Source organism: Haliotis rufescens, unplaced genomic scaffold, assembly GCF_023055435.1.
Source record: "Haliotis rufescens isolate VD_foot unplaced genomic scaffold, xgHalRufe1.0.p SCAF_10, whole genome shotgun sequence".
Classification (NCBI taxonomy): Eukaryota; Metazoa; Mollusca; class Gastropoda; order Lepetellida; family Haliotidae; genus Haliotis; species Haliotis rufescens.
Window position 1 is genome coordinate 25,008,060 of NW_025963780.1, and position 24,084 is coordinate 25,032,143.

The 24,084-nt window shown below is 40.8% G+C and overlaps 2 protein-coding genes across 2 annotated transcripts in view; one reads left to right on the forward strand and one right to left on the reverse strand.

Moving 5' to 3' along the window:
• Window positions 1-1,081: 1,081 nt before the first annotated feature.
• On the forward strand, window positions 1,082-2,982 carry LOC125376786. The gene is made up of 2 exons (XM_048388716.1): window positions 1,082-1,849; window positions 2,066-2,982. The coding sequence occupies exons 1-2, from the start codon at window positions 1,092-1,094 to the stop codon at window positions 2,106-2,108; spliced, it is 801 nt and encodes a 266-aa protein (XP_048244673.1). The 5' UTR covers window positions 1,082-1,091; the 3' UTR covers window positions 2,109-2,982.
• Window positions 2,983-4,862: 1,880 nt separating this feature from the next.
• Window positions 4,863-24,084, reverse strand: part of LOC124117112 (ankyrin and armadillo repeat-containing protein-like) — a 47,599-nt gene continuing 28,377 nt past the window's right edge. Inside the window, exons 13-19 of the mRNA XM_046478842.2 lie at window positions 23,679-23,829; window positions 22,442-22,595; window positions 21,272-21,433; window positions 15,963-16,192; window positions 13,813-13,971; window positions 11,754-12,178; window positions 4,863-11,233 (exon numbers count right to left, since the gene is read on the reverse strand). Of these exons, the coding sequence (XP_046334798.1) occupies window positions 10,951-11,233; window positions 11,754-12,178; window positions 13,813-13,971; window positions 15,963-16,192; window positions 21,272-21,433; window positions 22,442-22,595; window positions 23,679-23,829 (1,564 nt within the window). The 3' untranslated portion in view covers window positions 4,863-10,950. The remainder of the gene's footprint in view (window positions 11,234-11,753; window positions 12,179-13,812; window positions 13,972-15,962; window positions 16,193-21,271; window positions 21,434-22,441; window positions 22,596-23,678; window positions 23,830-24,084) is intronic.

A 24,084-nucleotide genomic window follows, 5' to 3' on the forward strand; every position in this document is an offset into this window, starting at 1 on the left:
CCAAAATCGTTCCGGAGCATAACTCAGAAACCGTTAAATATTTCTCTACAAAACTATGCATGTCTATCAGACTCGTGCTAAACTGGTGCCTTTTACTATTTAGGAATTTTATTAATTTTTATTTTTTACGTTCCATGGCAACAAGTTGGACATAGGTTCTATAAGGGTGCTGTTTGTTTCCGGAGCGTAACTCAAAAGCCGTTAAATAATTTCTTACAAAACTTTGCATGTTTACCAGACACATACTGAACTGGTGCCTTTTGCTATTTAGGAGTTTTATAAATTTTTATGTTTTATGTTTCCATGGCAACAAGTTGGACTTAGGTTCTATGGGGAACTGGTGCCATTTGATATTAAGGAGTTTTATCAATGTTTATTTTAGAATTTCCATTGCAGCTATTTTGACATGGCCTAAGAGAAATGTTGGGTCAGTTACCCGGTTTGGGACCATAACGTGTTAAAATGGCGGGGGATATAGATGACTTCGTCAACTGTACACTTGTTTTCCCCAAACACAGGCAGCATGATGACACTGTACGCTGTCTTCTGTATGTTTGTTTGTTTGTTTGTTGTCTAACACTGCACTCAGCAATATTCCATATATATGGTGGCGGTGTGTAAATAATCAAGTCTGGACCAGACAATCCACTAACTGACATCATGAGCATCGATCCATGCAACCCGATCCCGTTAGTCACCTCTTACGACAAGCATAGTCGCTTTTTACAGCAAACATGGGTTGATGAAGACCTATTCTACCCCAGATCTTCACGGGTCACACTGTCTTCTGTATGTTGTTTTCAGCTGCAATGAGCATATAGCATCAGTCTCATTAAAAACAATGTCTCTGAACATCTCATCGCGCCGCCATCGTTCTACTTATGAAGTCCACAAGCATGGTACTTATGAAGTCCACAAGCATGGTACTTATGAAGTCTACGAGCATGGTACTTATGAAGTCCACAAGCATGGAGCTTATGAAGTCCACAAGCATGGTGCATATGAAGTCCACAAGCATGGTGCTTATGAAGTCCACAAGCATGGTACTTATGAAGTCCACAAGCATAATGCTTATTATGAAGTCCACAAGCATGGTGCTTATGAAGTCCACAAGCATGGTGCTTATGAAGTCCACAAGCATGGTGCTTATGAAGTCCACAAGCATGGTACTTATGAAGTCCACAAGCATGGTGCTTATGAAGTCTACGAGCATGGTGCTTATGAAGTCCACAAGCATGGAACTTATGAAGTCCACAAGCATGGTGCTTATGAAGACCACAAGCATGGTACTTATGAAGTCCACAAGCATGGTTCTTATGAAGTCCACAAGCATGGAGCTTATGAAGTCCACAAGCATGGTGCTTATGAAGACCACAAGCATGGTACTTATGAAGTCCACAAGCATGGTTCTTATGAAGTCCACGAGCATGGTGCTTATGAAGACCACAAGCATAGTACTTATGAAGTCCACAAGCATGGTTCTTATGAAGTCCACAAGCATGGTTCTTATGAAGTCCACAAGCATGGTACTTATGAAGTCCACAAGCATGGTACTTATGAAGTCCACAAGCATGGTACTTATGAAGTCCACAAACATGTTTCTTATGAAGTCTACGAGCATGGTGCTTATGAAGTCCACAAGCATGGAACTTATGAAGTCCACGAGCATGGTGCTTATGAAGTCCACGAGCATGGTGCTTATGAAGTCCACAAGCATGGTGCTTATGAAGCCCACGAGCATTGAACTTATGAAGTCCACGAGCATGGAACTTATGAGGTCCATGAGCATGGAACTTATGAAGTCCACAAGCATTGTGCTTATGAAGTCCACGAGCATGGTGCTTATGAGGTCCACAAGCATGGTGCTTATGAAGCCCACGAGCATGGTGCTTATGAAGTCCACAAGCATGGTGCTTATGAAGCCCACGAGCATTGAACTTATGAAGTCCACAAGCATGGAACTTATGAAGTCCACAAGCATTGTGCTTATGAAGTCCACAAGCATTGTGCTTATGAAGTCCACAAGCATTGTGCTTATGAAGTCCATAAGCATGGTGCTTATGAGGTCCATAAGCATGGCCTTCATGAAGTCAACACGGTGGTGGTGACAAACCTAGAAACAAGAATCACCCAAGACCACCAGCTTGTGCATGTTTGATCTACTACTGCCTGTCTGCTCAGAATAACAACAGATACAAAACTGCAAGGTTTATAACCAGTTTATTCCGCTAGTGATGAAGCTCATCATAATACTGGAGGAGGAACAGGACAACTGTATTCAACATACTGAATGCTGTAGAGACAATGGAGATGAAATTCATATTAAGTTTGTAAACTTAAAGAAACTGACACATAAATTGAGTCTAGAAACTTTAACCAAAGTTCGCATTTTCTTCTGCTTCAGTAGCAGATGTCATCAGACGGTCTTTGGTTGACTACCTCCGTAAAACCTGTTCATCCTGAAGGAGAAGTTTTTCTGCCACACATTACAAGTCACCACTAGTCACAATGGTCTGGATCAGACAAATCACTGGTTGGTAGTGCTTGTTTATGATTTAGAATCAAACCCAGACCTTGTGCTCGATGAGATGATTCCTTGCATGTCTTGAGTTCATGTTGCGAGGTGTATCACAGAGATCAGACAGACCAGTGGCTGGCCACAAAATGGTATTGAGAAGTGTAGGGAGGAGCACCTATGATGGCGCAGCACTCGATATGTGGACAACACTTACGCAAGGTGGTAGACTCGATACCATAATACTGGACAGGAAACATCATTCACAAATATGGATCATTAATTTTTCAGTGAGAATGCATGAGTGAATTAGTGCTTCTCAGTTGTAAGATTAAGAGACCCCAGTTCTCAGAATTTGTACCTTGATTCCACAACAGAATCACGGTCATGTTCTATACACCATCTCATTAATTCCATAAGGCCACACTTTCTTAATTTAACATTTCACGGATTTAGTCCAGCTTTTCCACACAAGGTCAAAATAAAAATAAATAGCTACTGTTATGTCAATCATATGAAAGTCATTCTGCTGTGGCATAAAACCTGCAGCTGGCTTCTTGAATCACTGACAGTGGTGTAGACATGGAATTTACATGTTACATTTTGATATTGTATAAGAGGGTCAATATAATAAGCAGGAGACATAATAAAAATAAATATTTTTATGTTTAATTTAATTTTCCAGCTGCTTTTCAGTAAGGGCAGCAGGCCCGTGAAACGAAAAATATACAATGTGTGGCCCAACAGAATTAGTTCATGTTCTTGACAACGTCTCATTAATTCAAGTGTGTTCATGACCACAACATTGTAAGTAAGAAAATAGCATTACATTTTTAAAAATATGTTCTAATAAAAAACTTAAACTAGCTTGTAGAGAATGGCCACATCAATCACTTGAAAACGAGATTACTTTCGAATATGACTGAGTTGAGATGTAATATCTCGCATCCAAGATGGCTGATTTCTCAAATGCTTAATATTAGTTTTACAGTAATTTTAATTTTTTTTGGTTTAACGCCACACTCAGTATTATTCCAGTTATGTTATGGCTCTCTGAGACTAATCGAGACAAATCCTTTTTTTAATTTTAAAACAAAACCATGTTTTTTTTGGTTTCCAGTACAAAGTGGCATCTTCATATTGAAATACAGAAACCCAAATCCATTATGTAATTTGTTTATTTTCCTATGAGGACATCACTTTGTAAACAAACACAAGCGTGTTTCGTCAGAAAACCAATACAGCAAAATATTTTCAAAACTGCTGTTGTATATGGAAATACATATACTCACTGCCAAAAGAAACACGAATACCATACATATTGGTTAATATATAAAGACATACTCATACTCAAGAGATATTAGATTCGTTCAATGCACAAACAAACATACTGGTATGTTGTGTGAACCGACGCTCATGAACGCATCATATGTGACGTCATAGATCCACGACTCGAGATGCACCATTTGTCTCGTGCAGGATTAGCATGTAAAGTTTCAAAATCACGTGCAGCATATCGTGATAAGAATAAAGTCACACTGTGGTAACACTTGACTGATTGTTGGTTTTGTCATTAATTGGTACACAATGGAAACATCTCTTCTTAATGTACATACTTCTCTATATATTTCTATGGTTCGCGTTTCTTTTGGCGGTGAGTATATATAGTTTGACCATAAGTATCATGCTTGTGGAGTATATATAGTTTGACACATGTTAAAGGCGTATATTTAAGTTTCACATTTGTCAACTTATCTGGATATGTATAAACTGTTCACAACTTAAGACAACTTTACTTACGTCATTTAAAGCAGGGATGAAAGCCTCATGCAAAACACAATGACAAGACACATAAAGACTTGATGCAGAGGATTCCTAACTACACTAAAAGCACCAACTTCACTTCAGGCAATAATTCACACTCGATAGTGTCAGCATCAGGACTCTAGTATAAAATATGAACTATGAATTAAGCGAATATCACAAAATAGCATTTCCTACCCACTCCTCAACTTTTGAAAGGGATGTTGGTGCTGATTCTGTTACCATGGTTACCATGTTTGTTTAAACTTGAAAAGAAGCTGAAGATGTGTCAATTCTTTGGAAATATCGAATAGTATTTGTAAGACAACATCTCCAAGAAATTGGTCTGTTTATATAGTACTTGAATCCAGGGACCCTAGTCTCACTTACAGACCCTGATAAATATCAAATACAGCCCATGCAAGTCTATAATGTTTGGCAAGTCTAGATTACTGCAGTATCAGGATGAAGAGAGTCTCTGGGCTCCTTTTTATTATATTTTTATTAAGATAATTTAACAACTTTTTTTCTGTACTATATGTTCATTTCAGAGACTAGATGTTACAGACTATCCCTTTCAAAAATTGAGTAGCACTACGGGCATGTTTAGGTTAACTTCATTGTGTCGTGTTAAGTTGTTTTTGGAGTAACACCAATTAAAATGAGAACCATATTGGGCCTTTATGCACATTGTGATCTTAGTACTAAGACGATTACAACCCCTATACTTTAATATAGACTTACGACAATCATAGCGCTAAGATTATCATAACTCTAGACTTTCACATAGACGTATGACAGTTTTAGCGCTAAGATTATCATAACCTTGAGCCTATACCTTGAATTAGACTTATGACAGTCATGGTGCCAAATTGGCATTGTGTAGCCCTGGACAAAAACACCAGTATTCCAAACTGTGGATGTTTCACAATAGCGAATTACCATGGCAACACAGCATATAATATATATCATTCTATGAGATCAGATATGTGGACTATATTGCAATATATAATTTAAGACAATACAAACATCCAGTTGAAAACAATCATTTCCTTATTTCAATACTCTAGGAAATACAAGGAGACCTCACTCTGAACCTCAAGGTCAGAATGGCTACACTTACAGCTTGTAAACACAATGACTGTGAACATAATATTCCAATAGCCTCGACTATAGATTCAGAAACACAAACACTGTCTAAATTGGTCGAATCCCATTCTGGGTTGACACTTGCGAATGTCTTCAAACTGTACATTACTACGACTCAGATCTTATAATGATCAGATCTCTCCTCCATCTACAAATATTACCTGGTCAGCATTAGGAAGTATCATATAAGTATCCATGTTCAACAATCTACTGGTAAGCCAGGATAAGTTGTGACCTAACAATTAACCCTGTATGACTGCTTTTAGCAATATTCCAGCAATATCACGGCAGGGGACACCAGAAATGGGCTTCACACATTGTACCCATGTGGGGAATCAAACCCGTGTCTTCGGCGTGACGAGCGAACACTTTAACCACTAGGCTACCTGACCGCCCCACCACTGTGAAGAAAGGGGTAGTGGGTGGATATGTGTGTGTCCTGTCTCGGCTAACAATAGTAGCGAGTTCAATAGTAAAAGATAGTACCTGCGGATGTGAGGTACCCGATGACTGTGAAAACGGAAACAGCAAATTTGTATAGATAACAAAAATTGAGAAGTATCGTGACAATTAAATGAATTAATTTGCGGTAAAAATGGATACAATGTACTTTTTTAACCCCAGGGCGCAATAATGAATAGTGTCATGTCATTCATCAAATGATTGTGAAGGTTGAAACCTTAACATAGTGATAGTTGACTCAAAGGCATACTCAATTATTAAACCATGTGATTGTTTATGGGGTTTCAGCATACTGAAAATATATTATTGCCAGATGGATCTATATTGAGATAACTGGATACTCATACCACTAGTCTTCACATTCTGATGCCCTTTAGCATAGATACAGACAGACCAGTGGCAATGCTAGCTTTAGACCATGCTTGAGATTTAGTTGTACATTCTTTCTCCATGTAATTTATCACATTATAGGCCAATTCTCGAGCCTGAGAATGTTTGATTTGGCCATGCTTACCTAGCTAGGACATGTCTTTTTGTTTGTAATTAACTTCTACCAAACAACTTTAAGAGAATTCTGGTATCTATTATTCTTAATAGTCTTGTGAGCAACACGTGTGTCCATGGGAGCGTAGTCAATTTCATCGTCATGACCTGCACGTGCACAACATGCATACAACCTCTCTACCTGTAACAAACCAAATATGTTGCCCAAATTCTGTGTACCTCCTACTTGTCGCAAACGCGTTTTGTGAATTGGTTTAATCTATCCTGCAGGGATAATTCTATGGTGGGGCCTTGTGCTTTTAGCCCCTAAATTTGAAAAAAGGCCCACATTTTCAAATACAATGGGGCATTTTAACATTGCGCTGTATGTACCTCTGGAATATTTGAAATTTTCACATTAAAGGGCCCATGTTAGAAAATTCCTAGAGTGAACCCTGATCCTGGCTTACCAGTACATGCATGGTTTGCCATTAAGACAATGGACAGGAATATACATAATGTACAAACATGATAAATAGGACACTGATTCAACTATTTCACAAATAACAAAACAACTCGAAACATGACTCTCGTGTCCAGCATTTGTTGCATAAACAGAAACAGCCATTGATATAAAACCTGCTGCTGCTGCAGCATCGACTGGAGTCACAGTGGATTTAATGCAGCTCAGTGTTTCAGTAATATCAAGACATGTCAGCCTAATGTGGACGCTAAGCCAAAGTGATACAGTTCACAGATGACTACCATTTTGTTAAACCCACATGCATAGGTACGGTGCTGATAAACAAAGGGAGAAATCGGATTCAAACTCATCACATACAGATCCTGGCACCATGGGGGCACAACTCTGCAAAGAATATTGCACTGCCTTTGGCCACACATACCCATGAATCATTAAAGGAAGCCATCAAGCGATACCCAAAGGCTGGAAGACATAATGTAACACATGACCTAAATTTGTCACAGGGGAATCCCCTTTCTCCACCAATGTCATAACTACAAGTTTCGACTCAGATGTAGAAAAACATGTTGATGCTAAAAGTAGAATGATAATGTAAGCCTCATTTTGAGATTAAGCAGCACTTGGTATGAATGCTTGATGACTACCTCTTATGAATTCAGTGACAGTGATACTGATCCACAAGCAGTGTGATAGTCTTCATGATTCTGTTCATAAGTAATTCTACCATGACACTGAAAAATGCTTGAATCAGGTATCTAATTCAATTTGATACCTCAAAACGAACATGCCTTCACACAAAGGCTAAAGCACTCAGTTCTCAATTAAAATAAGGGGAACTGAATCTACAATGATACAATTTCAAATTTGAAAAGTGTAATAGATCTCGCTCCCTAATGTACATCGAACATTCTTATACAATGTATGCTCCCTCTTGTAACAGCATGGCGATCATTCCGGTGATCAGCAAATGTACACGCAAACATTATGAAGTATATAAACTGTTCTAAAGACTGACAGTGTTTGTTATGTGGAGTTGTCACAAAAAACACAGTATGTTTACCGCCTAAATAACACATACCGTATTCGACGTAATAAGTGCCCAGGGCGCTCTCAAAATTAGAAATAGGGGGCTCTTATTAGAGTATTATTTTGGAGTTGCAAGATAAATTTTGTGGTTTATGCTGACAGCCTGAAATGTTTATGTACGACAGATATATTTTTCCAGAATTTAATTGCCAATAATAAAGGGTGCATATAACACACGAGTGCATAATTATACGAGAATAGGGGAAGGAAGCGGTGCGTATTATATGCGAATAGGGGTCGGAAGGGGTGTGAATTGGGATTGTTCACTAGCCAATATATTAGCAAATCTCGACGTGGGCGCTTATTACATTGAATACGGTAATCACATATTTCACATCATAAAAACCATGGTAATCTTGAACAACACCACAAATCTCAAATATGGTGTCAGGGTTCTCCAAGATAAAAGGGCGGCCAAATAACATGGAAGGCACCATTGAAGAATTTGTCAGCATGGGGCTGGAGATCTGTTCTGTAAGTCCCCACAGTTCGGATTCCTAAATAGTCTCTGGAGAAAAAGTTAATACTCTTAGATAGCACTACCAAGACTACCAGTGACATCTCCTTGACCCTTGGGGAGCATGTAAATCCTGCAGTTGTTCTATTTGTCTGTACAAGATAGGACAGAGGACTTGTGACAATATTATGGCCTACAAATATTGACACTGAAAAGAATTGTTCAGTTTCATCTCACATTCATTTCAGAGTCTTTTCAGTGTCTAATTTGCTCACCCTGAGTGAGTGAGTGAGTATGGTTTTACGCCACTTTTAGCAATATTCCAGCAATATCACGGTGGGGGACACCAGAAATTGGTTTCACACATTGTACCCATGTCGGGAATCAAACCCGGGTCTTCGGTGTGACAAGCGAACGCTTTAACCACAATGCTACCCGACCGCCCCTTGCTCACCCTGATTCCCGAACACTTCTTACCAGATCTCAAAAGGACATGTCAGAATCCACCCTACAAAGGCTAAACCAAAACATACAGTTCACATTCCTGGGTCATAAAAGGGGGCAATTTCAATCAAAATTACCGGGGAAAAAAATCGAAAAATAAAATATATAAAGGAATCCTTTATGTACACCATCATTTTGTTTAAATGATGAATCTTCTAACCAACTATGATTTCACTTGCATCCCGTATACCACAGTGTTGACTATTCTCTACATCAACCCCAGAATCGTGTGTATCAGAAGGGGGTTGGCAGCCTCATAGATGTTACATACTTGAGAACCCTGGGATGAAGCAGCTTCTTCAAGCATCATGCACATACCAATAACAGTTTCTCACAAACAGCTTCAGATCCTGCTGAATACAGATGATATCACAGACTTAGGATACCAGTAAATACTTAATGCTTACCCATGCTGTAAAACACTAAAAATCATACATTCTAAGAACTTGGTAATAATGTAAATTGTTGCTCATAAAAATTGAGAAACTACATGAAAACAATATAAGACCAGATCAAAATCTCTTGACTAGTTTCTAAAGCAGTAATGCAGGACTCTTGTTTTCTAAGAATAAACAATAGTCTCGTTATCTGAGAATAAACAATCGTCTCGCTATCTGAGAATAAATAATAGTCCCGCTATCTGAGAATAAACAATAGTCTCGCTGTATGAGAATAAACAAGTCTCGATATCTAAGAATAAAGAATAGTCTTGTTATCTCAGAACAAAGGTTTCTAAGACCGACAATCAGTAGCAGATTTTAACAAAGTCTCCACAATGCTTAAATAAAAACACATCATTAACGGGTTTACTAAGCAACAGCTCCAATAAGATGTAGGAAATATTTCATGATATTCCAGACTTGATAAGAACACAAATGTTTTACTGGTGCATAACATATTCATAACCACTCATGTGCCATGAATGGTTAGGTTTGCTGCATATATACCTTCACAGTTGGCCAAGTGGACCTGGATATGAGCAAGCACTGAGTGTTCAGTTATACCCTGGTTTCTTCATAAACACCGCAGCCTAACTGATTATTACAGTTCTCATTAACAAGACTGTAGGAGGTGTGACTTACTCCAGTATGCACAACCTGGATGAACCCAGGACAGTCTAGTTTGTGGTGCCCACAGTTAACCGATTCACCAACATCTCAGCTAAAATTATCTTTTTTCAGTTATTACTAACTTTCTATAGTTCTTGTCTGCCAGACCCTCACACCATCTTGAATGTCATGCTCTCCATCATGACGCCATCACTGTTCTCTCAGCTGGCTGATAGCGGAGCAGAATTGTCATATTCTGGTCAGCGAGATCATCCACAATTCAAACTGTTACTAATCATGTGACACAGGACACGCTATCCACCTGGAGACATAGAGCACGGCCGCAGACTGATAGACTTCCATTCTGTGTCAGGAACCAGCAGGTAATCAGGGACACACACTCCATATACTTATCGAGATGTCGCCATAATGAAGGAACTGTGGGTCCATCTATCTAAATCATTTGAACATAAGTTCCACAGTGACAGTTATTTTACCAATGTCCTCAGTCACATGAACACGGAAGGGAGAGTACAAGCAGTATTCACAGCATACTTTCTCTCCAAGCAGAGGCCTACAGCCACCATTACACTCAATCCGCAGAGTCGGCTTAGGGGAAAATCAAGTAAGCTTACTACTCTTCCAAGCTCCAGATTCACCATCACTATCACGCAAGTCTACATCAAATGGATTTGACTTACTATATTTTACAAGCTCTAAATTGAGTCTTAATGGTACCCCTGTTTTGAGTCCCCTGGGTAATGCTAGATGATGGCCGCGCAAGGTTTTATCTCCAATACTTTTAAGTTGAGTTTCCAAGCTACCAATGTTTTGAGTCCCCTGGATAATGCTAGATGATGGCCGCGCAAGGTTTTATCTCCAATACTTTGAAGTTGAATTTCCAAGCTACCACTGTTTTGAGTCCCCTTGGTAATTCTAGTTGATGGCTGAGTTGGTCCTACTTCTTGTTTTTCCATGCACCAAGTTGCGTTTTGAAGCTGCCACTGTTCTCTGTAGCTCGGGTAGAGCAGGTTGATGGACGTGTGGAGAGTGTTGATTTGCGCCCCGATTCATCTGTAGGTTTAGCAACGACGCTGACTACGGACCTCCTCTGATGTATGCATGGAGGAGCCGACTTGATGCGGTTGTAGCCTCCTTGAGAGTTGTGTCGCCCAGCAGACTGAGTGGTCCGCGGGCGTGAGGAGGCTCGGGAATGAAGACCCATGCTTGATATGTCCAGACTGCACAAACAGACAGATAGAGAATTACTTGGTGTACAGTCATAATGCAATGATGGCTAATGATGGGCCTCTGAAATTTTAGATTGATAACGAAAGATAAACTAAAATAAATGTCAACATACAGTGTTCCCTCGCTATTGCGCTCTTCAATATAGCGCTAAGTCGTTTATATCACGTGGTAAAGCATGGCTCCCAAAATTTACTAACATAAACTCAAGTTTTCCAATGACTTGTTTTCTTTCATCTCAGAAAACATTATCAGGTGATCATCACGATCACTGTACTGATACCTGATACTTATATATGCTCACATTTAGTATTGCATACCAACCAAATTCTTAATACAACATCATCAAATAATTTTTAAATATGTGATTGCAATTTATACTTTTAGACCATTTGTGACAGTCAATGGCAGCTAAATTCTAACCAACTATTAACAAAGCCTGGTTGCATTAATTTCTAACAATGAAATTAAAGCTGCAGATATTCTTACACCTCTCAAACAAACTCAACTCACCACTGACTGGGAAGCCCAACAATCTTGGCCCGTCTGAAGTCGTCAACAAATTCCTGGCTGATGCGAGGATCGTTGCCAATATTAGCCATGAGCTGTTTGTACAAGATCCCATCTCGCCGACACTTGGAAAGGAGGTCACGTGCAGCCGTCTTGTTGAAGGTCAAGTACCCCAAGGCCACAGCCACGGCATTGCGGACAAGGTCATTCTTGGACCACAGCCGTTCCACAAGGAGTTCTATGGCCCCAGTGGTTATCATGGCATCAGGAATCCCTGCACGTGTGTGCGCAAGGCTGGACAGCAGACTGGCTGCTATGACCACGGTATTATCCTCCTCGGATGTCAGTTTCTTGACCAACTGAGTTATCCCCCTTGCTGTGAGGAGGACTTGGTCTTGATCGACAATGACACGAGCCAGAACCACGATCTGAATGAAGAGAGGATCTTCTGTAAGCATTTCTAAATTGGTGAAGAATCCTCTACAAAATCGATACTTTCTCAACAGTAGTCATCTCTGGAGACAAGCGGGAGGTACCAAGGACTTATTCTGCCCTGAAGCCTCATGGAGATACAAACAGGAGGTACTGAGGACCTGTTCTGCCCTGAAGCCTCAAGGAGATACAAGCAGGAGGTACTAAGGACCTGTTCTGCCCTGAAGCCTCATGGAGATACAAGCAGGAGGTACTAAGGACCTGTTCTGCCCTGAAGCCTCATGGAGATACAAGCAGGAGGTACTGAGGACCTGTTCTGCCCTGAAGCCTCAAGGAGATACAAGCAGGAGGTACTAAGGACCTGTTCTGCCCTGAAGCCTCATGGAGATACAAGCAGGAGGTACTAAGGACCTGTTCTGCCCTGAAGCCTCATGGAGATACAAGCAGGAGGTACTAAGGACCTGTTCTGCCCTGAAGCCTCATGGAGATACAAGCAGGAGGTACTAAGGACCTGTTCTGCCCTGAAGCCTCATGGAGATACAAGCATGAGGTACTAAGGACCTGTTCTGCCGTGAAGCCTCAAGGAGATACAAGCAGGAAGTACTAAGGACCTGTTCTGCCCTGAAGCCTCAAGGAGATACAAGCAGGAGGTACTAAGGACCTGTTCTGCCCTGAAGCCCCAAGGAGAAACAAGCAGGAGGTACTAAGGACCTGTTCTGCCCTGAAGCCTCAAGGAGAAACAAGCAGGAGGTACTAAGGACCTGTTCTGCCCTGAAGCCTCATGGAGATACAAGCAGGAGGTACTAAGGACCTGTTCTGCCCTGAAGCCTCAAGGAGATACAAGCAGGAGGTACTAAGGACCTGTTCTGCCCTGAAGCCCCAAGGAGAAACAAGCAGGAGGTACTAAGGACCTGTTCTGCCCTGAAGCCCCAAGGAGAAACAAGCAGGAGGTACTAAGGACCTGTTCTGCCCTGAAGCCTCAAGGAGAAACAAGCAGGAGGTACTAAGGACCTGTTCTGCCCTGAAGCCTCAAGGAGAAACAAGCAGGAGGTACTAAGGACCTGTTCTGCCCTGAAGCCTCATCGAGATACAAGCAGGAGGTACTGAGGACCTGTTCTGCCCTGAAGCCTCAAGGAGATACAAGCAGGAGGTACTAAGGACCTGTTCTGCCCTGAAGCCCCAAGGAGAAACAAGCAGGAGGTACTAAGGACCTGTTCTGCCCTGAAGCCCCAAGGAGAAACAAGCAGGAGGTACTAAGGACCTGTTCTGCCCTGAAGCCTCAAGGAGAAACAAGCAGGAGGTACTAAGGACCTGTTCTGCCCTGAAGCCTCAAGGAGAAACAAGCAGGAGGTACTAAGGACCTGTTCTGCCCTGAAGCCTCATGGAGATACAAGCATGAGGTACTAAGGACCTGTTCTGCCCTGAAGCCTCAAGGAGATACAAGCAGGAGGTACTGAGGACCTGTTCTGCTGCAAGTCCCCAAGAAGAGACAACTATGATCTTGAACTATGGAATCTCCATACAGAGACAATGTACTACCTAATCAAGGCTGGTTAACAAGCAATTAATTCTCAGCGTCTTTGGGAAGAATAATGAAGAATAACATGTACAGAACAGTTGTCATGGTTACCTGGAACGCTGCAGAACACTGAAAGTACTCATCCTCTGAGCTGATGAAAGGTTCGAACACGGAGTACTTGATGCCGCCCGCCTCACGGATGGCAAACTGCTGTGGCGTGTTGTTGAAGGCAAACGTCGTGAGCGCCATACCTGCCTTGAGACGAGTGTCCTGTAACATGGACCAAACTTAGTTACCTCCCCTTCCCTTGCCAAGGTCTTTATCAGGGTTTCACCAGATGCAATTACTGCATTTATACACAGACAAAATGTGTCCTGATGCAAATAATTCCTGGGAATGTAGAAACATCATTAAAACTAATACTAATTGTAGACTCCAGTTAAAAATAACTGCCATTTCTATTCTGGCAACAAAAGCACTCAAAGTGTCAGGGTGTCAGTGGTAGACTTTCAAACATTGAAATCCCCATCTATATTAGACCAATGCTGCTGAGCATGTGCAATGATATGACATACTGTATTTCCTCTGTTAGATGCCTGTGAGTCTATTAATTTCGCATAAGCCATTGACTCGGTGCCAATTAGAGGCTGGTATGTATTAGAGGTCCTGCATCTTCTCTGTTTAATGCTAGCACAGTGGCACAACTCACTTCTTTTCTGAATCCCAAATTCTACAGTCACACAAAGGGTACATTTGCAGGAAATGGTCATAATTAAAAACCAACATATCTTGGTTTTAAAGACCTGGCGTCTGATAGGGACCTGATTTCTATTTTTGGACAGCGTATGTGCCAGCATCAATTAGAGGCCAAAAAATACTGGAACACAACATCTAATGGAGGAAAGTTTTCTTTAGTGAAACCAACATGATGCCCACATGAAACCCACATGAAGCCCACATAAAACCCATAAAAAGCCAACATGAAGCCCACATAAAACCTACCATGAAGCCCACATAAAACCCACATGAAGCCCACATAAAACCCATAAAAAGCCAACATGAAGCCCACATAAAACCCACATGAAGCCCACATAAAACCCACATGAAGCACACATAAAACCCACATGACACCTACCATGAAGCCCACATGACACCTACCATGAAGCCCATATGAAGCCTACATAAAACCCATATGAAGCCCACATAAAACCTACATGAAACCAACATGATGCCCACATAAAACCCACATGAAGCCCACATAAAATCTACCATGAAGCCCACATGAAACCTACCATGAAGCCCACATAAAACCCACATGAAGCCCACATAAAACCCACATGAAGCCCACATAAAACCCACATGAAACCTACCATGAAGCCCACATAAAACCCATCAAAAGCCAACATGAAGCCCACATGAAACCTACCACGAAGCCCACATAAAACCCATCAAAAGCCAACATGAAGCCCACATGAAACCTACCACGAAGCCCACATAAAACCCACATGAAGCCCACATAAAACCCATAAATAGCCAACATGAAGCCCACATAAAACCCACATGAAGCCCACATGAAACCTACCATGAAGCCCACATAAAACCCACATGAAGCCCACATGAAACCTACCATGAAGCCCACATAAAACCCACATGAAGCCCACATAAAAGCCACATGAAGCCCACATAACAGACCAAAGATCATGACGGGTGAATTTGGGAAACTCCTCCAGACCACAGCCTTTTTTGTTTCCAGCCTTAAAACTTTATTTTGGAAACTTGCCTAAAATCCAAATAGATGCTAAACAATATGATTAACCTAAAAAGGAATTCTGAATTCATTATGTTATCCAGTTATTGATATGTTGAATGCCCCACTCAGCAATATTCCAGCTATATGACTGGGGCCTGTAAATAATCCATCCTGGACTAGACGATCCAGTGATTGATATCATGAGCAAAGTCCTATGCAGTCAACCAAGTTACTGTTTCAGATTTGAAACAAGCATGGATTATTGTGGATCAGTTCCTACCATAAATCCCCATTTTCACTGTTAGTTGCAAAATTAAGAAATTTTCTCTGCGTCATAGAGGTAACTTTTAACTGCTAGATAGATTTACATGATATAGTATATGTTAGCAGACCAAAAATAAATTTTAAATGACTTTAAACATATTTGCTGGAGCTGCAAAAGGCGTCCCTTTGAAATCAACTTTTCTTGGTGCATACAGAGATGACTGCGACATGTATCAACTGGACTCACCTCCAAGCTAGACTTCAGCAAATCCAGAAGGATGTCGAACTTGAAGCCCTGCTCCTCTTGCAGCTTTTCCTGGTTGTCATGGTTACTGAGCACCACGCAAGCCAGTGAGTGGGCAACTTCCACCTGGATCTCTTCAGAGGGGGGAGAAAGTAATATCTGGACCAGGATGGGGATTCCTCCTTCCTCTGCAATTTTCCGCTGTGTCAGCTTATTATTGCGATTAGCCACACCTGGGACAGAAAACAGCTGACTTAATAAACGTAGACTACGTCGAGTCATAAGAACAATATCTATAGAGGCATACATGAGCGTTGTATCTTAAAATACTTGTAATATCTATTTATTATTAAAAAATTATCTCTGATTCTGAAATATATGCCTTTCGTTGTGTCTTTTACAGTTATAAACTTATCTACCTACATAATGACATACATCAATCAACATTTATTACAACATAGGACCAAAAAAACTGTTACTGTCTGGAAAAAATTTATAATCTTTCAAACTAACATGTTGATGAATTTCATAACATGAATGAACTTATTAATAACATGTTGTGTTCCATTATGGTATACATGCACTACGCGCTGACCAACTAGGGCATAGTGTATATAGGTCATAACACGCGGCAGTCACTTGAACATATTCCCCATTGCCAGCAATAGCTGATTACACATCATCAAGGTCTGCAGCATGCTACTCTATCTAGCTTAACTTCAAAACTGCGCACAGATCTCAAAACTGCGCACAGATCTCAAATCTGGTTCTTTGCTGCACAAGTTAGTGAATTGATATTTCTATTGTAACTGTAAGTATTTGATAAAAAGAATATGTGTTGATTATTGTCATCACACTTCCTATTTTAATAAACAATGATTAATCCTGAAGTCAGCAATATTTCAGCTATATTGTGGAGGCCTTTTAATAATTCCGGGCTAGGCAAACAAGTGGTTGAAAACATGAGCACCGATCACGATGTCGGGAATGATCATAAAATCAGCCAAGTCACAGACTCTGATCAGCAACCCCTGATCCTCTAACGTGCATGATGCTCTGGAGACCTGGAATCCCCAGGGGGCATATGAGGAAGCTGTGCGTGTGATATGGCGATATAACACTTACACAACATACTCTGTTTATCACATACTTCCTGATAAATAAGGAGAATCGGCATACATGTGCACTACGCGCTCCCACCTACAGCTGCATGGTGCCATCAGCCTTGAAACGGTAAATACCTTAAACTTAACATTGAATACAAATAACAGCTGAGCCAATCTCATTAAAATCAGATCTTAGTTCTCGCTGCCGCTAAACAAAGATCTGAGAACATCCCATTATGGGTCACATCAGAACGACCTTTCGCGAACTTTGACCGACCACTGACACAACTAACAAGAAGTCGACATCAGCCAATTAGAAAGCAGCTTCCTCGAGCTTTACGGCACTCGTTTCAACCTGGCGACTTCCATTTCAGACTACGCTTGAAAAATATGTTGATACAGTTCTCGATTAAAATTTGGAAAACTGAACAAACGAACATTCCGGAATGTCTAATAAATGGTTGCGATTGTATGGCAGTCCTTCCCACGTACTGTGCAACGCCTCCTCTGTTTAAATGTTTATCCCACGGAAGTGAGAGATAGACAATAATTTTGACGGAATCAGTCGTATGGGACGTAAATGTCGTTTCGAATACCCCGTTAACGTTTTCAAGGTTGCATGATTAGAAAACACATTCCTACTGTCACTTTCATGATCTAGTAAGCGACACTTTGATTGGTCGGATGAAAGGTCGTTCTGATGTGACCCGTAATGGGATGTCCTCAGATCTTTGTTTAGCGATAGCGAGAACTAAGATCTGATTTTAATGAGATTGCAGCTGAGCATACCTCTGCATACACAGAGTAGTCTCCCCTGCTGGAAGGCCAAACCAGCCATTGGCATGAGATCTCTCACCTACACATGCTTATTGCGTAACAAAATATAAATGTGCAGTTACCTATTATTCATGGTAAGGAGATATTACGCAGAATATGATATGCTGATTTCCTATTCGCACCTGACATTCATTTCAATTGTGCGGTATACATGTGCAAGACAATATTACGTGATTCATTCAAAACTAAAACTAATGATGAACGATGCATGAGTTGTTAGACTAAAACTTGAATAATAGATACAAGTCATGCCTTTGAGCATAAACAAAAATCAGCTATATTTAGAGCTAATTCTTTAAACTTCTCATAGCTTGACAAAACTTAAGCTCTACCCCAAATTTCCGGAGAATCCACTGAAAAAAATGATGTATATATACATGCTTTCATAGCATATAATCAGTTTATATAAAAGTCTTCACACCATAGACTTGTGAGTGAGTGACTTAGTGAGGCAAGGGAGTCAACTGACTGTAAAAGTCAAGTTTCCACCCTTGCCGAACTTGGCTTGAATTTCAGGGCTTGATCTTAGTGTCACCAGTGGCTATTATTGTAATAAAACAGGTCTTACCTCGCAAAGCGCATCAAATCACTTGAGCATGTTGATTAAATACATGAAAAGATTTGCTCTGTAAATCCTGTAATCAACGGATATCTGAATGGCAGTTGCCATATTGTTAATGAACCAGGGCCCGTTCCACAAATCAATCGTAGCGCTAAGATGATCGTGACCATGGTAACTCCAATTCTTTAACATGGGCTTACAACAGACTTAGTGATATGATCGTTCTGTGGAATGGATCCAAGATGTTGATTTCATTATGCGATTTTGATGCATAGGCTAAGCTAGCCAAAATATATCTTCCTAATTCCGGCCAAGTTCAGCAAGGCTGGAAATAGGACTTATAGTCAGTTAACTCCCTTGCCTTGGGAAGATGGGTTTACACAGCCATTAGCAATAATCCTGGGATGTGACACCAGGGTCCACTTGCACAAAGCGATCTTAGCGCTAAGATGATTGTAACTCCCATACTTTAACATAGGCTTACGGTAGTCTTAGCGCTAAGATCACTTTGTGCAAGTGGACCCTGGACTTCAGCATGACATATGAACACATTACCCACTGGGCTACCACACAGACCTCAAATTATGTGAGAATAAGAATTAGTTTGAATAGAGGCAAAACAATTATCAGTGTTCCCAAGTATTTGACAGAATTGTTTAAAGACGTAATCTACAGGTTTTGCTTCATGGAGGCGGCAAATACTTAACACAGTGAAATTTCTTAAACAGAACTTATTGGCTAACATTTCAACATTTTTAAAAACATTCTGGAATAAAGTTCTGATATAGTTATATACAGTTATATACAGTTATATAGTATATAGCATAAGCTGAGACATGAGCATGCATTTGGTATATAGAAGTTGTGCCTACAATCACACAACAAATCAAACAACAATCAAACAACCAACGATCAAACATTCCACTTCCTGTGGTTGAGTGAGTAAGGTTTTACACCGCTTTTATAAACCTATTCATTGGGATCGCTATTAAGTAAGAGACTTCTTTCTATAGGCATTAAAACCTATTGTGAGGTTTTACTTTCCAGTCGGGTTAAATCTCATAAACAGGGACGTTGTAATGTCCCTGGGATTTTATATAATATCCCAAGGGATTTTATAGGATATTCAAGTCATATTTGCTGTAATATCCCAGGGATATTATATAATGTCCTGGGTATTTTATTAATGTAACTTCCGACAAATGTTTTCTTTATATTCCAGAGGATGGACCTCGCAACCTTCATATCTGTAGCCCAGTGAGTGTACCACGAGGCTACAGAGGTGTTGATAAGCCTCACTGGATTTTAGAATGTCCTTTTCAAGATCCGTACGCCAGCAACAGATTTTTTATGCCCGTTTCCTAAGGTTCATGGAAAGTATGTTCGAAACATAAAAATGTTGATAAATGTTGTTTTAAGTTTCTTTTTTCTGTTTATAAGCATGGAAAAACACATTCCCTCGGTTTTGGTAGACAGAGCATGCCCTGGGGGTTGCCCCCTTGGTTTTTCCCTCTCCCCAGGGCATGCTCTGTCTACCAAAACCTCGTAAGTGTGTTTTCTCCAATACTTAGCAATATCCCAGTAATATTCCAGCAGGGGGTGGGGGCTACAAGAAATGAGCTTCACTCATGGTGAGGAACTAAACCTGACCTAATGCTTTTACCACCAGGCTAACCACTACCCTCCTGTGGTTGGATGAAGACACACTCTCTCAGCAGCAAACTACAGGTAGACAGGCTTGGTTGGTTTGTTGTTTAACGCCACACTCAGCAATATTCCAGCTATATGACGGCGGTCTGTAAATAATCGAGTGTGGACCAGACAATCCAGTGATTAATATCATTCGCATCGATCCACGCAATTGGGATCGATGACATGCATCAACCAAGTCAGCGAGCCTGACCACCCGATCCCGTTAGTCACCTTTTACGACAAACATAGTCCCCTTTACAGCAAGCATGGGTTCCTGAAGACCTATTCTACCCCGGAATCTTCACGGGTCCCCAGAGACAGGGAGGGCACAATAGCTGTACAGTGGGCCTCCTTTACTATCTTTTTAGGCCATGATACAAATAGCCGAGAGCCCAATGGGTCTGACACTGAAAACAAGATGTACGGTCATGTCTTCAATATCCGATCCCATCGCAGCTCTCAGCTATGATACCCATAGCTCTAGGAATCAATATTTTGACACCCATTGCATAGAATATATTTTCTCTGGAAAAGAGAGTTGCTCAATACACAATCTGTATTAGAATGATCACAAGATATTCTAGTTTCGGTATCTTTACCAACACGCACCAAAACCAGTTGTACCAGAACGTCTAGGATATTACAGTCGTCACTAGGATCTACCATCTGGACGTCATTTCCTGTCCAGGTCTAGCACAATGTCCAGTGCCATGTGTGAAGCAGTGTTTGATGTTAACATACACAGTTAGAACATCAAGTTTATCATGACCTTTTAGACTCCAGCAATCTGATTGGTATGTCAGCAGTGTAAAAAATATGTTAAATCATTTTGTTCATGACTGCTGCGAAAGAAGATATCTATTTTAAAGCACTTCTTTCACAAAGCCAATTAGTAGACATTTAAAATACTGATTCAAACTCTAACTCAAAACCTGTACATTTTTCAGAAATGTGCAGACAAATTCAGTTTCAAATTTATTTACAGGTATCAAATCTACATTCAAACGACTAAATGTCAGTTAGAAGAGTAAACTGATTCAGGTCTACTGTTATCCTCAATATTTGCAAAGTCAAGACCATCTTTCAAAAAAATAAACAAACTTTGCAGTGCTCACCAACACAGAGCGTTCCCAGCACCTTGATCACCATCAGCAGCACCCGGTCAGACGTCTTGTTGGAACGCAGCAGACGGACAAGTTGCTGGAAAGCATCAGCCTTCGCTAGGGCGTTCTGATTCTCCATACTCTCCCGCCCCAGAGCAATAGACGTCATACAACCTGAGGGGAATATATGTCATCATACAGCTACCATCAACAGGGAACCACATACAACCTGAGGGGAATATGTCATCATACAGCTACCATCAACAGGGAACCACATACAACCTGTGGGGAATATGTCATCATACAGCTACCATCAACAGGGAACCACATACAACCTGTGGGGAATATGTCATCATACAGCTACCATCAACAGGGAACCACATACAACCTGAGGGGAATATGTCATCATACAGCTACCATCAACAGGGAACCACATACAACCTGAGGGGAATATGTCATCATACAGCTACCATCAACAGAGAACTACATACAACCTGTGGGGAATATGTCATCATACAGCTACCATCAACAGGGAACCACATACAACCTGAGGGGAATATGTCATCATACAGCTACCATCAACAGAGAACTACATACAACCTGTGGGGAATATGTCATCATACAGCTACCATCAACAGGGAACCACATACAACCTGAGGGGAATATGTCATCACACAGCTACCATCAACAGGGAATCATATACAACCTGTGGGGAATATGTCATCATACAGCTACCATCAACAGGGAATCATATACAACCTGTAGTGCAGCCTCAAAATATAACATTCTGCAGAATTGCAGAAAAATCTCGGAATTGCCCTTTTTGATCAATCAATACACTAATTTTCATTATTTTAAAGCTTTTCTTTCAAAGTTTGCATTCAAACAATACCTAAACATTTAACATGCAATTCAAACATACAAAATATGAATCCTACAATAAGACGAAATTTGAAATAATTAATTTTCCTTTTAAACGTTCTTGCGGTATTATGACTACATAAACTATGTTTACATCTATACATAATTTATTTTAAGTATGAAAATGAACCGTATCAATTTTTTAAAGGAAAATGGTAACGTTTTCACCGCAAAATTTTGGGATAGTATTTTGATAATTCTATCACAGAATTTGTCTGGGACTGGTAGAGATACTAGAGATAGCTGACTCTCTGTACCTACCAACATAGAGCAGTTTCTCTGTGGGTTCCAGGAGCATCTGGATGATGTGCGGGATGCCCATCCGCTGTGCGATGTTTTTCTGCTGAGTCTTGGTGTGTCCGGCCAGCGCCCACAAGGCACAGGCTCCCTGCTCCCGGACCTCTATGTTGATGTTCTGCAACATAAAGCATGACACCATGTGAATACTCTGACAACAACCGACAAAATAAATTTAATCTGCTTGCAATATTCTCCATGTTTGGACAATTAGAAACTTATTTTATCAGTGAGTTGCTTTCCTACTTTCACCTATAAAATCCTTCCTTCTCAGGTAAATATTTATCATAGAAAATGTCCATGGCATCGGTAGTGATGTTTTCAGTCTGGAGGCTGTTTGTTTTGTTTTTGTCAGCTCTGCAATATTTCAGTTATGTGACTATGACCTTCAAATAATCAAGTAATTGGTACTAAGTGTCATAATAACACCCTATCGACCATGTCACCTTGCCTGACACCCAATCCATTAATTAAGTCTTAGGACAAGCTTAGGTTGGTGGGGACTTATGCAACTCAGAATCCTCAGGGGCAGGTTGCTCCAGGCATTCTGTGTTTATCATGAAAGGGCACAGGTGTCTCAGACTCCCTGATTATGTTTCTAGGTTTGTCAGCACCATACCCGTAATCATGTGTTTCACCAGTGGTAAATGTCTGAGACCTGTACCACTTCAGGCTTTCATCCCACATCAAGCTGATACACTGGGATGTACTGTTCAAAGCTGCATTAAACCAAACTCACTCACTCACTCATATCATAGCATAGCATCAGCCAACAGAGGTCGCTGCTTACCTTCAGCAATCTGAGCAGTGCTTTAGGAGCGTCCAGTGCGAGAACTCACTCATTCACTCACTCATATCATGAAAGCATCAGCCAACGAAGGTCGCTGCTTACCTTCAGCAATCTGAGCAGTGATTTAGGAGCGTCCAGTGCGAGGAACTCACTCATTCACTCACTCATATCATGAAAGCATCAGCCAACGAAGGTCGCTGCTTACCTTAAGCAATCTGAGCAGTGCTTTAGGAGCGTCCAGTGCGAGGAACTCACTCAATTACTCACTCATATCATGAAAGCATCAACCAACGAAGGTCGCTGCTTACCTTAAGCAATCTGAGCAGTGCTTTAGGAGCGTCCAGTGCGCAGAAATCACTCATTCACTCACTCATATCATGAAAGCATCAGCCAACAAAGGTCGCTGCTTACCTTAAGCAATCTGAGCAACGCTTTAGGAGCATCCAGTGCGAGGAACTCCGTCTGACTCTCGGTGTTGTTGTCGGCCAGAGCCTCCAGAGCACTTGCAGCCTTCACCTGGACTGTCACGTTCCGGTTGAGCTTAATCAGATCCACCAGCGGCCTGCACCGAACATCACATTCCATCAATTCATACTACCACTGAATGTGTCTTTGCTGTAACAATTTAAACTCCCAGATATTTTATTAATATTTTTTAGTATTAGTATTACACGCTGTAATGTACCCACAATTTGAGGTAGTCTAACTGTTGATTAGATACCTGTTATTTTAGTTTGGAACTAAGCACTTCAGTGTCATATTTGTATGACAATCATCAATGGAGCCTTGCTGGGAACCTGTTCGAACTCAAATTCTC

Excerpts from the sequence above, each read along its gene's own strand:
- LOC125376786 (XM_048388716.1), top strand. The coding sequence starts at position 1,092 with ATGGTGCTTATGAAGTCCACAAGCATGGTGCTTATGAAGTCCACAAGC. Across the intron at positions 1,850-2,065 it reads ACGAGCATGGTGCTTATGAG|GTCCATAAGCATGGCCTTCA; the intron begins GTCCACAAGCAT and ends GGTGCTTATGAG.